A 13,785-nucleotide genomic window follows, 5' to 3' on the forward strand; every position below is an offset into this window, starting at 1 on the left:
AGCGTTGCTGTTCATGTTGTTATTTCTTTATAATCTGAAATCATAACAACAACAGTAAAAAAAATCATTTTGACGTTTGGTGCACATGCTGCTTTTCAAAACGGACTCTCCTCCCAATAATATGTTTAGAAAATTCAGAACGTTAAGCTGGGCACGTTAAATATGATCAAGCTTTTCAAAGTACTCTTTTTATTAATGAGATAATTAAGTTACTAAGTTGCTTTTAGCTTCCAAGTATAAGCCATTCACAACATTTATAGTTCATTTGGATGAATGTATGATATGTTAGAAAGTATCCGCTTCAAAAAATGTATATTCAATGGTAATAATGCTTCAAAAAATGTATATTCCATGGTAATAATTTGATTTTCGTATGAAGAGAAAATTTGAGAAAATTGATATATTTGATAGAGGTTTTGAAAAGTTTTCCATTAATATGAAAGTAACGTTTTTTGTTGGAATATCAAAATTATTTTGCTTATGGTAATTGATGAAAATACAAAGTAATTTCGTTCTGTTGTCATTCTTATCATTTTAATACTAAATAAAGTAATGTATAAGATACTTTGCACCATATTTTGTCAATGTTTTATTAGTAACACACTCAATTATGCGCTTATCTCTAAAACATAGAAGCCAAACAAATTTATATCATTTCTAACAGATTCATTGAGGTACCATAACTTTCTCTTCAAAGGAATCTCGTCCAGCCAAAGAAATTGCTAAGCAGGATCGGAAAAATAGGCGAAATCGTAACTCTCATAACGGTCTAGAAACCTTTTCAAAAAAAGAACTGACACTGGAGAATATTAAGGAAGAGGATTTGACTGGGAAGGAGGAACAAGATGATACAAAAGATGTAGAAAGGGTTATTTTTATTATGCCCCCATTTCGAAGAAAATGGGGTATATTGCTTTGCACTTGTCGGTCCATCGGTCCGTAGACCAAATGGTTTCCGAGTGATATCTAAAGAACCCTTAGGCCTAGGAACTTCAAACTTGGTATGGTGATTGGCCATGACCAGTAGATGACCCCTATTGATTTTGGGGTCAAAGGGTCAAAGGTCAAGGTCACATTGACCTTGTAAGCAAAAACGGTTTCCGTTCAATAACTAAAGAACCTTAAAGCCTAGGAACTTCAAACTTGGTATGGTGATTGTTCATGATCAGTAGATGACCCCTATTGATTTTGGGGTCAAGGGGTCAAAGGTCAAGGTCACATTGACCTCTTGGGTAAAAACGGTTTCCGATCAATAACAAAAGAACCCTTAGGCATAGGAACTTCAAACTCGGTATGGTGATTGTTCATGACCAGCAGATGACCCTTATTGATTTTGGGGTTAAGGGGTCAAAGGTCAAGGTCACATTGACCTTGTGGGTAAAAACGGCTTCCGATCAATAACGAAAGGACCCCCTAGGCCTAGGGACTTCATACTTGATATGGTGATTGGTCATGATCAGTAGATGACCCTTATTGATTTGGGGTCAAGGGGTCAAAGGTCAAGGTCACATTGACCTCTTAGGTAAAAACGGTTTCCGATCAATAACGAAAGAACCCTTAGGCCTAGGGACTTCAAACTTGATATGGTGATTGGTCATGATCAGTAGATGACCCCTATTGATTTTGGGGTCAAGGGGTCAAAGGTCAAGGTCACATTGACCTCTTAGGTAAAAACGGTTTCCAATCAATAACGAAAGAACCCTTAGGCCTAGGGACTTCAAACTTGATATGGTGATTGGTCATGATCAGTAGATGACCCCTATTGATTTAGGGGTCAAGTGATCAAAGGGCAAGGTCGCATTGACCTTGTAGGTAAAAATGCTTTCCGATCAATAACTAAAGAACCCTAAGGCCTAGGAACTTCAAACTTGGTATGGTGATTGGTCATGACCAGCAGATGACCTATTGATTTTGGGGTCAAGGGGTCAAAGGTCAAGGTCACATTGACCTTGTATGTAAAAACGGTTTCCGATCAATTAACTAAAAACGCTTAGGCCTAGGAATTTCAAACTTTGTATGATGATTGGTCGTGACCAGCAAATGACCCCTATTGATTTTGGGGTCAAGGGGTCAAAGGTCAAGGTCACATTGTCGTTGTATGTTAGAAAGGTTTCCGATCAATAATAAAAGAACCCTTAGGCCTAGGAACTTCAAACTTGGCATGGTGATTGGTCATGACCAGCAGATGACCTCTATTGATTTTTGGGTCAAGGGGTCAAAGGTCAAGGTCACATTGACCTTGTAGGTAAAAACGGTTTCTGATCAATTAACTTAAAACGCTTAGGCCTAGGAACTTCAAACTTGGTATGATGATTGGTCGTGACAAGCAGATGACCCCTATTGAGTTTTGGGTCAAGGGGTCAAACAAGGTCATGACCAGTAGATACTTGATAACCCTTATTAATTGTTTGATCACTGGGTCAGAAGTCATGCATAATAACCTTATCACATGACTAATTGGCTGCTGATAGGGGGCATACATGTTTTACAAACATATCTTGTTAATTTCTACATTGGTAGGTAAAACCATAAGTTAATGCACTTTACTTTATCAACATGAAATCGTTAAAAGATAATCGCTTCAAAGTAGAAATACTTGATAAATCTATTAAGTAACCTTTAATACTATTTAAAATGGAAAGCTTGAGTGAAAGCTTGCATATACATTTCAATTTAGGAAGAGGTATAACGTCCATACAAATACAAAATTGAATGAGAAAATCAAAAATTATATATAAATATAGTACATTTAATTTTGCTTAAAATTAAGTAATCTGTGCAACATTATTTTTTCATGGAAGGTGTCAAAGCCGTCAGAAATAATTATGAAAAGGGCTGGCAAACTTTTAAAAGGACGTCAAATTCCATTTGCTGCCGAGACAGGGCAGGCACGGGAAACAGCGCGTAAAAACAGTTCGTCATCCTTTGAAGAATATGATGAAGAACCGGAGGTAAATATAGCATCAGTGTAACATAAACTTATCAACTTGCGTAAGAAGTAACATTTTAACATTAAACCTTTTCAAATACTGCTTTCTTTGTAAATGACTAAAAGTTACTAAACCATTTATGTTTAATAGAATAGAATAAGATAATTTAATTTTTGCTAGTTTAGTTTACTCGTATAAAGTGAAAATTCAGTGCCGTCTAAGTAAATGAGAGGAAGTTATGAAAGAAACATAATAACAACGTAATGAATACAATTCATGATATCTGTTAGTGTGTTAGTTACATCCGCAATTCGTGCACGAACATTTGAAACGGTTGTAATGATTCCCTTTTTGGATTGTATAGGTTATAAAAATATATCAGATCACGGATTGTTGCAACAAGAACCCTCGCAAAAACATCAAGTATGTCTGAATTACATAACGTACACTATAAATTTAAAAAAAATTAAGAGTAGACAAAAACAATTATTGAATTTTTTGACTTTATAATTCATTTTAAGTGTCAAAGGAGATCACTTTCTGATTTTACTTAAATAGCGATATTGGACTGCTGCTGAGAGGGAAAGAGCGCTATCTCGCTTATATCGAAGAATATATATTCTTGAAAAAAGTGGAGAGCTCAAGGAGCTAGAGCGGCCACGCAAGAAAGCACATAAAAGAAATCTGACAAGCTCAGCTGATACAGATGATGATGAGCAGGTAGAAATTGTTAAATATAGCTTAGAATAAATTTACTTCTCTGTTGTAATTTCAAAGAGTATAACGAATATATAAATCATCTATGCTTTCCAGAAACTATATAAAATATATTATATATATTATATATATATAAATGACTTTAAAAATATCAATCCTGATATGTAACTTGTTAGTTTTAACGTATGAAATGTATAGCTGACAATGTAAATCTTTACATTATTAAGCTTTATCAAAATCTTGACACAAGTACAATACAATTTTACCCCCATCTTGTTAGAAAACAACATAAAGTATAACATTTGCATCAGTTATGTAGAACAATAAAAGTTTGTTTTCATCAGTAAAAGAACAGTTTTACTTATTTCATATTTATCTTACTTTAGAAGTGTTTAAACATAAATTTGAAATAAAAAGAAACAGAACAATATGAAAGAATACATGAAAAACAAATTGATGAATTGAAATAGGAATTTTATAAAACTGGAAGTGAGTGGATTTGGAAAACCGGCCCTCCAGCTTTGAAAATATAAAACCTTTTAGTTGTGTTTTACATAGGTAACAATTGGATTTTTATATCGACTTTTATCGTGCTAGTGGGCGTGGACGGTAACTTGCACTTTCCAGTACCGACCATGAACAGGCTCAATCAAACCGAGCCTGCAACATTTTCAATTTTGCCGTGTTGGGCTTTCTTTAGGAATTCTGTATTTATCTATTTAATGATCACATCCGTGTTATTTGTGCCGTGTGGCGGCTGTAAAAAGTTTCCCCGTACATTTAATCAATGATGTTATATTTTCGATCCTTGAAGATCGTTCAGTATGACTTCAGTGTTGTGCTGTGGTATTTAAAGTTTCAACTTTTTGGCATTTTCTAGTTGGGTGGTTCCAAAATTCCTTCTTGAATTATGTTGAATCACCCTTGGGATATGTTGCCTGCTTTTAAAATTTGTCTTTTGACGTCTCATCTATGATAAGCAGGCTTTATAACTTCCGATCCCCTTTCAAAATTCAAATTTATTTAGTTCCGCCCATTGTTTAGGGCAAAAACTTTCTATTACTTGGGGACCATACGCCGCTTTTCAAGGAATGGCACTATTGTGTCACATTGAAGGTTCCATGATAACCGCCGTATGAACACATCTGCAGATGTTTCTAAATTCAAAATTTTACAATTTCATGTTAAATTTTGAGTTCTGCTTAAGCCGGTGCTAGGGGGCGTGGACGGTAACTTGCACTTTCCAGTACCGTACATGAACAGGCTCAATCAAACTGAGCCTGCAACATTTTCATTTTTGCCGTGTTGGGCTTTCTTTAGGGATTCTGTATCTATCTATTTTGTACGAATATGGGTGTTATTCAAGTCACCTTGGCGCCTTTGTGACACTTACTTTATTATTGTCCTTCACCTTTAATATATATTATCTTCAACCTTCGCTTATTTTCTGTTTTAACCTTGTAATTGAATATTAGTGACATTCACTCTTGGAAAGTGCCTTAACTAAATTACCCTCATTTGTGAAGAACTCTTTTGCATATTTCTTGATAAAGAGTGTTTTTAATACATTTGTATTTTTTAAATCATACTAATAAAATGAAAGACACAATTATGATAAAAGAGCTAAAATTTAATTGCCAATTATAAATTAACAGACAGGTCAGACAAGCGTTTCTCACACCTGCACAGATTAAGCAGGTGACCATTAACTAGTTATTGAACATGTCACCTGACGGGATTATGTTATTATGTTTTTAAAAAAAGAACAACAATAAAGATCAAACAAGGTAAAGGCAACGTTCACAAGACGTAGGCCCCGACACACCAACTCATCCACATGAAAAAAAACACACAGAAATGTAACACGTAGATTGCTGTCCGGATTACAGAGTATTTTTGTCATGCATGTTTACCAAAAGTAGCCATAGAGTTTGCACTGTAGATAAATTTAACAGAAAAGCCTACAGCGTTTAATAAGTAAATTTTACAAATATGTATGCTTTTCAAAACTTAAAAAGAAAAGTGAATCAAAGACGTACACATATTGAAAAAGAAACAGAAATAATTCAGTCTATTAATTATGTATGTCTTTAATGAAAGTGACAAGTGTCGGCCTTCAAATAGATGCCAAATGCCACCAAAATGGAATTGAATTCGTCTCTGTTCTCGTGAGTTACTTGACAAAACGTATGCTCTCTCACAAAGATCTTCTTGCTTTGCTGATTCCCAATATATTTTGTGTTTCAATTATCCAGTTAGCTTACGAAACGTCGGTTGTTCTACTCAAGTGGCCGTTTTGTCTTGAATTATGTATAAGGAGGGGGTACCTGAGGTCTTCAACCAGTAAAGATGAATAGTCGCCGTGTGACATATATTGTGTTGATGCGATGTTAAACCATACCAAAAAACACTCGTTTATTGATCACCTAAGATATTTTTGTTTCTTCTGCTACATATAAGCTGCAACATGCAATTGGCTATCATTAGGCGATACATGTGATAACTGGTTGCTCTTGTTATATATTTGTATTATTACTTCTATAGACCAGAGGAGTTAAGACCTTGAAAGTTTGTATTAGAAATATTGTTACACATTTGTGCATTTGAACCGTTACAAATATGCTTTCTTTAAAATATCAAATAAGATATTTTCTAAAGGACACTTTTATTACAACCGAGTTTCTTGGCGGCGGACATTAGTTTCTCCTTTGTGATAAACTGATCTAATTAAGTGAATTTAAAGGAGCTTCCCTAAGAGTCTGAGACCGTATTTGGGGATTTGAAATTTCTTTTTAAATGTTTTCAAAAAAAACGCCTGTGGATTTTTCTTCTGATATTATTCATTAGTCAAGGTTAAGTATGGTTAACTAGTATAAAAGTCTGTTTGCCCTATATATCTATCTACTTAAATATAATCACTTTTCTGGCCAAAGCACGAAATAATTTCTGCAGTAATGGAACTTTTCATGTGTTAGTGAATATATTTGTATCATTTTCAATTGTGCGTATAAAATCATTCATCTTACCTATCATAGATCGGGGAATTTTTTGGTACAATGTGTACCAATAATAAATATAATTTATTATGTAAAAGAACGTATCAAATTTCAAACATACTTGACAGTCTTTGTCATTCTTCGCCATTTAAGAGCTATTTTTCTGGATGTTTTATATATACAATGTATATGTGATTAGACCGCCACTACGTTATATCATAAGGTTGCATTTTGACAACTTCTAGACGTGAATATGATGTGATTGATTTTCTGAAGTGTGCAATTTACAAAAAAAGTTGATGTTTATGTTGTTAACATTTAAAAAATCACAACAACAGTATTATATATATGCATTCATTACCATTTACATTTGCATTATTTCCATTGGGAAAATTGAAATATTTGATATAGGTATTGAAACATTTTCCATCAATATGAATTTCACTTATTAATTTAAGGGTACTGTATCGATCATTTGCCTAAGTTTGATGATGAAAATTAAATATAGTTCCGTTCTAATATTATCATTTTAATAATAAATGAAATGTTTAATATATATTTTCTTGAATTTGTAACCCGGCCCAAAAGTTATGTAAAAGCTACTTTGATTCAGAATATTTTGACAATGTTTTATTTTTAACTCAGATGAATTAACTGATCAAAATAATAGATCTGTAATTATGCGATAATCTCTTAAGATGACAAAAAATGATAACGATTCTAAAACATCATAGTACCATAATTTGCTTTTGAAACGAAACTTGTCCTATAAGCAAGTTCGGAAAAACGGCGATGTCGTAACTCTTGAGGACGATTTTAACTCCAAAGTAGAAATACTTGAAACATGTATTAGGTAAAATTTCATATTAAATTTTATAAAAAAAAAACGAAACCTTGATTAAAAACTTTTTATGACTTTTTCCTGGAAGGTGTCCAATCCGTCAGAAATAATCATGGAGAGGACTTGAAAACTTTTTAAAGAACAACAGAATCAATTTGCTGTTGAGACTTTTCAGTCACAGGAAAAAGCGCGAAGACGCAATTCCGTCGAATCAGATGATGAAGAAAAGATATAAATAAAGCTAAATTGTTACATAGAACTTATAAAACTTGAACATGAATTAACATTTTTAAAAAATTAACACTCGTCTGCTTTCTTTGTAAATGACTTAAAGTTACCAAATCATATATTTTTCATGGAATAGAAAAGATGTTTGAATTTTGTTAAACCAAGTTTAGGTTATAAACAAAGTTAAAACAACATATTTACTGCTCTCTAAGTGAATGGGAGGAGGTAATGAAACAAAATGCGACATTCAGCGAAATGAAACCCTGACGAATGTACGACAAATTATGAAAGAACGAGTTTATGCATATCAAATATAAACTGCCAATGTCAATTGTTTTTAGAGTGTGAGTTGCATTCACAATGCGTTGTAGAACATTTGGAACTGTGTTCATGAATCTCTTTCTGGGTTCTTTAAGGTTATAAAACATAACAGATGACTGTTTGTTGCAACAAGAACTCTCGCTAAAACATCAGATATTTCTTAATTTCTGGAGGTACTTAGGGTCACACTTATATTTAAAGGGGAAACAAAAACATTTCTTGAATACTTTGTTTTTATAAAACATTTTATGTGTCAATGTGGTAAACTTACTAATTTTACTTTTTATAGCAATCTCCGCAATCAAAAACAGTTGCTGATAGGGTAGGAAAGCTTTCTCGCTTTAACCGAAGATTTGCTAACAAATTTGGAGAACTCCCGGAGCGGGTGCAGCCACGCAAGAAAACACATGGAAGTCATCTGACAAGCTCAAACGATGACGATGATGATGACGACGACGATGATGATGACGACGACGATGATGACGACGATGATGAGCAGGTAGAAGTTGTAAAATATAATTTAGAATGTTTACTTCTCTGTTGAAATTTAAGAGTATGGCGAATAACTGAATCATCTATGCTTTCTTCAAATTGTAAATAGAACTTTGAAAATATCGAACCCAATATGTTAAATCTTAACTTTTAAAATATATGATATATAACTGACAATGTTTCAAATGTCACTGCAAACTTTTCAAAATAAAACTTTTTATCATATATTCGACACAAATACAAAACATATCAAAAGTTTTTCTTGTCTGAAACCAAAATTTGATTTATGTTTAACGTTTGATTCATTTATGTAGAACAATAACAACGGCTATGTTTTATCAGTTGTAACAACAAATATGTTTCATCGGTTAAGGAAAAGATATTCTTATTCCAACTTCATCTAACTTAATAAGTTGTTATACATAGTTTTGAAATGAAAAAAAAGAAAAGCATACATGAAAAACAAATTGATGAATTGAAAAAGATCTTATAAAATTTGATAAAACAGGAAGTGGGTGGGTTAAGAAAACCTTTAATGTCTGTCACTTAAAATGTGGTTTCCTTATATATTCATGAAATAAAGAGAAGTGACGATCCGGATTTTGAAATATGATTTTTTTAGTTATAAAACTTCTGTTTTCACTTATGTAACTGTTGAAATATTATATCGACATTTGTTCGAGTATTGGTGTTAATCTAATAACCTTGGCACCTTATACATAGTTAAGCCAACAAAGTATAACACAACCTATTCACTGCCCTCTAAGTAAATGAGAGGAAGTTATGATTCAAAAGGTTATTAACATTAGCGAAATAAAACCTCATAAATGTGCAACTAGTTTTGAAAGAACGATTTCGTGCATATCAGATATAAACTGCAAGTGTATCATGATAAGCAGGTAGAAATTGTAAAATATAATTCAGGAAAATGTTAACTTTTCAGTTAAAATTTAAAAATAAACCATATATGCTTTGTTAACTTATTAATATGACTTTGAAAATATGGATCCCAATATTTTAATCTTAATTTTTAAGTACAAGATATGTTTCAATAAGCTTACACCTTCCAAAACAATCGAACTAAAATAAATGTTTATAAACTAACTAACTATAAAAGGCATCAACTTAAAATTATGTAAGTACAATGTATATAAATCAGGCTTAGTAGATGCGCAGTGCAAAAGAACTGTAATTTTGTCTTACCAAATTTTGGAGTTATTGCCCTTTGTGCATTTTTACACCTTGAACTTTGTTCGAGACATAACTCCGAACTACAAGAGATATCAACAAGAAACTTCGTTGGTAGATAGATGTTATTGGGTAGAAGTGCAGTGCAAAAGAACCATAACTCTGTTTTCCAAAAGTTCTGAATTATTGCCCTTTGTTCATTTAACACTTTGAACTTTGTCTGGGACATAATGTGAGAACTATAACTATAAAAGTATCAACTTAAATCATTGTAGGTAGATAGATATCAATGAATAAAGAAGTATATTTATCAAAATGCATAAAACAGCTCCGAAATACATAAATGATAAAAGGAAAGATGCATGAAAATGAAACATTATGATTAACAACAGTTACATATAAATACATAAAACAAACGCCTTGATAATTTAATAAACTACGAGGAACAATTTCTGGCGCAAACCTTAGAAATATATGTATCAAAGTGCGTATGCGTGAGATGGCTTTTCCGGGAAGTTTTTAAAAACAGAGGCCCGGCATGCAAGTTATGTCGAAATGAAATATAAGTAATTATTTGTTATGATTAAAAGATGATGAATTGGAATAATATAGGCATAATATAGGCTTATCGGAGTGAAGAGAAATATAAGACTTACAGGCAAATACAAAACATTTACTCGTATATACAAATACGAGGACAAAATGATACATAAAAAAGATATGCGTAACGAATTACGAAAAACGACCTTTCTTCTATACAAACTTTTTACGGTTTAGTTCATTATTTGTGTTACGTTTTTGTTAAAGTCATTCAAAATCAACTATTTTAGCTCGAAGTATTATGGAAAGGTGTCTTACTCGCCCGGCATTGGAGTTCACGTCTTTTGTAATTAATTTATGGTAAACAATAGTTCAATTGAACATACCGTTACAAATATAATCTCTTTGAAATATGAATATAAGATATTGTCTAATGATGACACCGTACTTTAACCGAGTTTCTTGGTGGTGGACATTATTTTCTCCTTCGTGATTGATTGAATCTAGCTCAGTGAAGGAGTTTCCAAAAGAGTTTGAAGTTTTATCAACCTGCGATAATATTACATTTTTTTCTTACTTATTATTGTATTTGAATCAAAATTTTAAATCATCACAAATTCTTCAACGGTCATTTTTTCACCTTTTCGATTTGAAGATTTCTTTTTTAATGTTTTCCAAAACTCCCGTGGTTTTCTCATATCATTCATTCATTTTTACCAACATTTTTATGTCAGATTCTTTTATGCTTGTTACAATTGATTTTGTTACCTTGTTTCTTTACTTTAAGGATATTTCTATTACTTTCGGGATTTTTTTTCTAAATAATAGTTATAAATTGTCTAAAATTATCATTTTCTGTTAGATTGACAGTCACTAAAGCGCCCTTTCATATTTGAGTCATTATACCGAAAATAACTATTCCGTGCTACAGTTTCAAAATACTACTTGCCTTTATCATTAAAAAAGGAAGTCTTGTTTATTGTGTCTGTATTGTCTCTATTATTTATTTGTTCTTTTTAAACCGTTCCTATGTTATTTACATCATATGATACGACATTTATAAATGTGTTCCCTTTTTGATGGTTTCCATTTAAATAGTGAAATCACGGACTTCCGTTTTATTGTATATCGAATCGAATTACTTTTGAATGAGAATGTCATAGGTACATGTTGAGAAAAGTCATTGAAATCATGCACATAAAAATCGGTTAAAATCTTGGAAGTTTAAATGTTAGGGTAACTAGATAATCAACCACGGTTTCCCCGTTAGATGTCTTGGAAGCCAATTTGCCTATGTCTTTATCTGTTAGCAAACTAACAATAACTACCAGAAAACTGGTAAAGTTTCCTAGGTCAAGAAAACGATTACCGAAGCAATTTAAATCAAGATCACAAGAAGTCCGTGGCAAATATTGGAGACCAGTTTTCTGGCCAATGCGCGAATTAATGTCTCCAGTAATAAAAACTTTACATGTGTAAGTGAATACAATTATATCATTTTCAATGTGCCTATAAATAACTACATCAAAGAGGGTAACGAATAAATAAATCATCTATGCTCTCCTGAATCTATAGAAATGACTTTGAAAATATCGATCCTGTTATATTATTTTTAGTTTAAAGGTATATGTAAAATTGACAATGTTTCAAAAGTCACTTGAAACTTTACATTATTCAGCTTTATGAAACTTTTTACACAAATACAATACATGTTTACCCCCATCTTGTTAGAAAACAAAATTAAAGTATAATTTTTGCATCGGTTTTGTAGAACAATAACAGCAAGTTTATTTTCATCGGTAAAATATCAGTCTTTATCTTACTAATTTTATCTTTAAATAACTTTAGAAGTGGTAAAACATAGTTTTGAAATGAAAAGAAACAGACCAAAGAAAAGCATACCTGAAAAACAAATTGATTTATTAAAAAGGAATTGTCAGATTTTATAAAACAGTAAGTGGGTGGTTTGAGAAAACCGGTTCAGTTTGTCAACTTATCATTGAAGATTAAAGGAAATGGACCATCCAGATATTTATCTATTTTGTTTTACATTTCTCGCAAAACCACTTTTCAAATCTTAGACATAATGCAGAAAATAACTATTGCGTGTAACTGCTTCAAAATACTGATTGCCTTTATTATTTAAAAATAAAATCGTGGCAGTCCTAGTTAATGTGTCGGTACTTTATCCTTTATTTACTTGCTCTAATGAAATCGTTTTTATGTTTTATATATCATATGATACGTTATTTATAAATGCATTATTTCGTGATTGTTTCCATTCATATAAAAATCGTACACCCCCTTTTTATCGTATATGGAAAAGAGTTGATTTTGAATAATAATGACAAATGACATCGGGGCATGATTGGAAAATTCATTGAAATCATATAGTACGTGTACATAGAAATCAGTTTAAATGTGACATCATAGATAATCCACTACGCTTTCACTGATGTTAGATGTCGTGGAAGCCATCTTGCCTATGCCTTAATCAATGTACATTTACCTTTATAAGTGACATTCACTCTTGGAAAGTGCCTTAACTAAATTACCCTCATTTGTGAAGAACCCTTTTGCATATTTCTTGATAAAGAGTGTTTTTAATACATTTGTATTTTTTTAAATCATACTAATAAAATGAAAGACACAATTATGATAAAAGAGCTAAAATTCAATTGCAAATTATAAATTAACAGACAGGTCAGACAAGCGTTTCTCACACCTGCACAGATTAAGCAGGTGACCATTAACTAGTTATTGAACATGTCACCTGACGGGATTATGTTATTATGTTTTTAAAAAAAGAACAACAATAAAGATCAAACAAGGTAAAGGCAACGTTCACAAGACGTAGGCCCCGACACACCAACTCATCCACATGAAAAAAACACACAGAAATGTGACACTTAGATTGCTGTCCGGATTACAGAGCATTTTTGTCATGCATGTTACCCAAAAGTAGCCATAGAGTTTGCACTGTAGATAAATTTAACAGAAAAGCCTACAGCGTTTAATAAGTAAATTTTACAAATATGTATGCTTTTCAAAACTTTTCAAATAAAGTGAATCAAAGACGTACACATATTGAAAAAGAAACAGAAATAATTCAGTCTATTAATTATGTATGTCATTAATGAAAGTGGCAAGTGTCGGCCTTCAAATAGATGCCAAATGCCACCAAAATGGAATTGAATTCGTCTCTGTTCTCGTGAGTTACTTGACAAAACGTATGCTCTCTCACAAAGATCTTCTTGCTTTGCTGATTCCCAATATATTTTGTGTTTCAATTATTCAGTAAGCTTACGAAACGTCGGTTGTTCTACTCAAGTAGCCGTTTTGTCTTGAATTATGTATAAGGAGAGGGTACCTGAGGTCCTCAACCAGTAAAGATGAATAGTCGCCGTGTGACATATATTGTGTTGATGCTATGTTAAACCATACCAAAAAACACTCGTTTATTGATCACCTAAGATATTTTTGTTTCTTCTTCTACATAGAAGCTGCAACATACAATTGGCTATCATTAGGC

The 13,785-nt window shown here is 32.3% G+C and overlaps 1 protein-coding gene across 8 annotated transcripts in view; it reads left to right on the forward strand.

The window, feature by feature from the left end:
• LOC132738299 (uncharacterized) overlaps positions 1–13,785 on the forward strand; it is a 90,199-nt gene that overhangs the window by 44,499 nt on the left and 31,915 nt on the right. For 7 of the 8 annotated variants that reach the window (XM_060725769.1, XM_060725773.1, XM_060725771.1 and 4 more), the window contains 4 exons: positions 698–868; positions 2,802–2,951; positions 3,489–3,650; positions 8,323–8,532. In XM_060725769.1, the coding sequence (XP_060581752.1) occupies positions 698–868; positions 2,802–2,951; positions 3,489–3,650; positions 8,323–8,532 (693 nt within the window). The remainder of the gene's footprint in view (positions 1–697; positions 869–2,801; positions 2,952–3,488; positions 3,651–8,322; positions 8,533–13,785) is intronic. The other variant, XM_060725772.1, reaches the window with a different exon arrangement.

This window comes from Ruditapes philippinarum, unplaced genomic scaffold, assembly GCF_026571515.1.
Source record: "Ruditapes philippinarum isolate M1 unplaced genomic scaffold, ASM2657151v2 ctg609_1_1_1_1, whole genome shotgun sequence".
Lineage (NCBI taxonomy): Eukaryota > Metazoa > Mollusca > Bivalvia > Venerida > Veneridae > Ruditapes > Ruditapes philippinarum.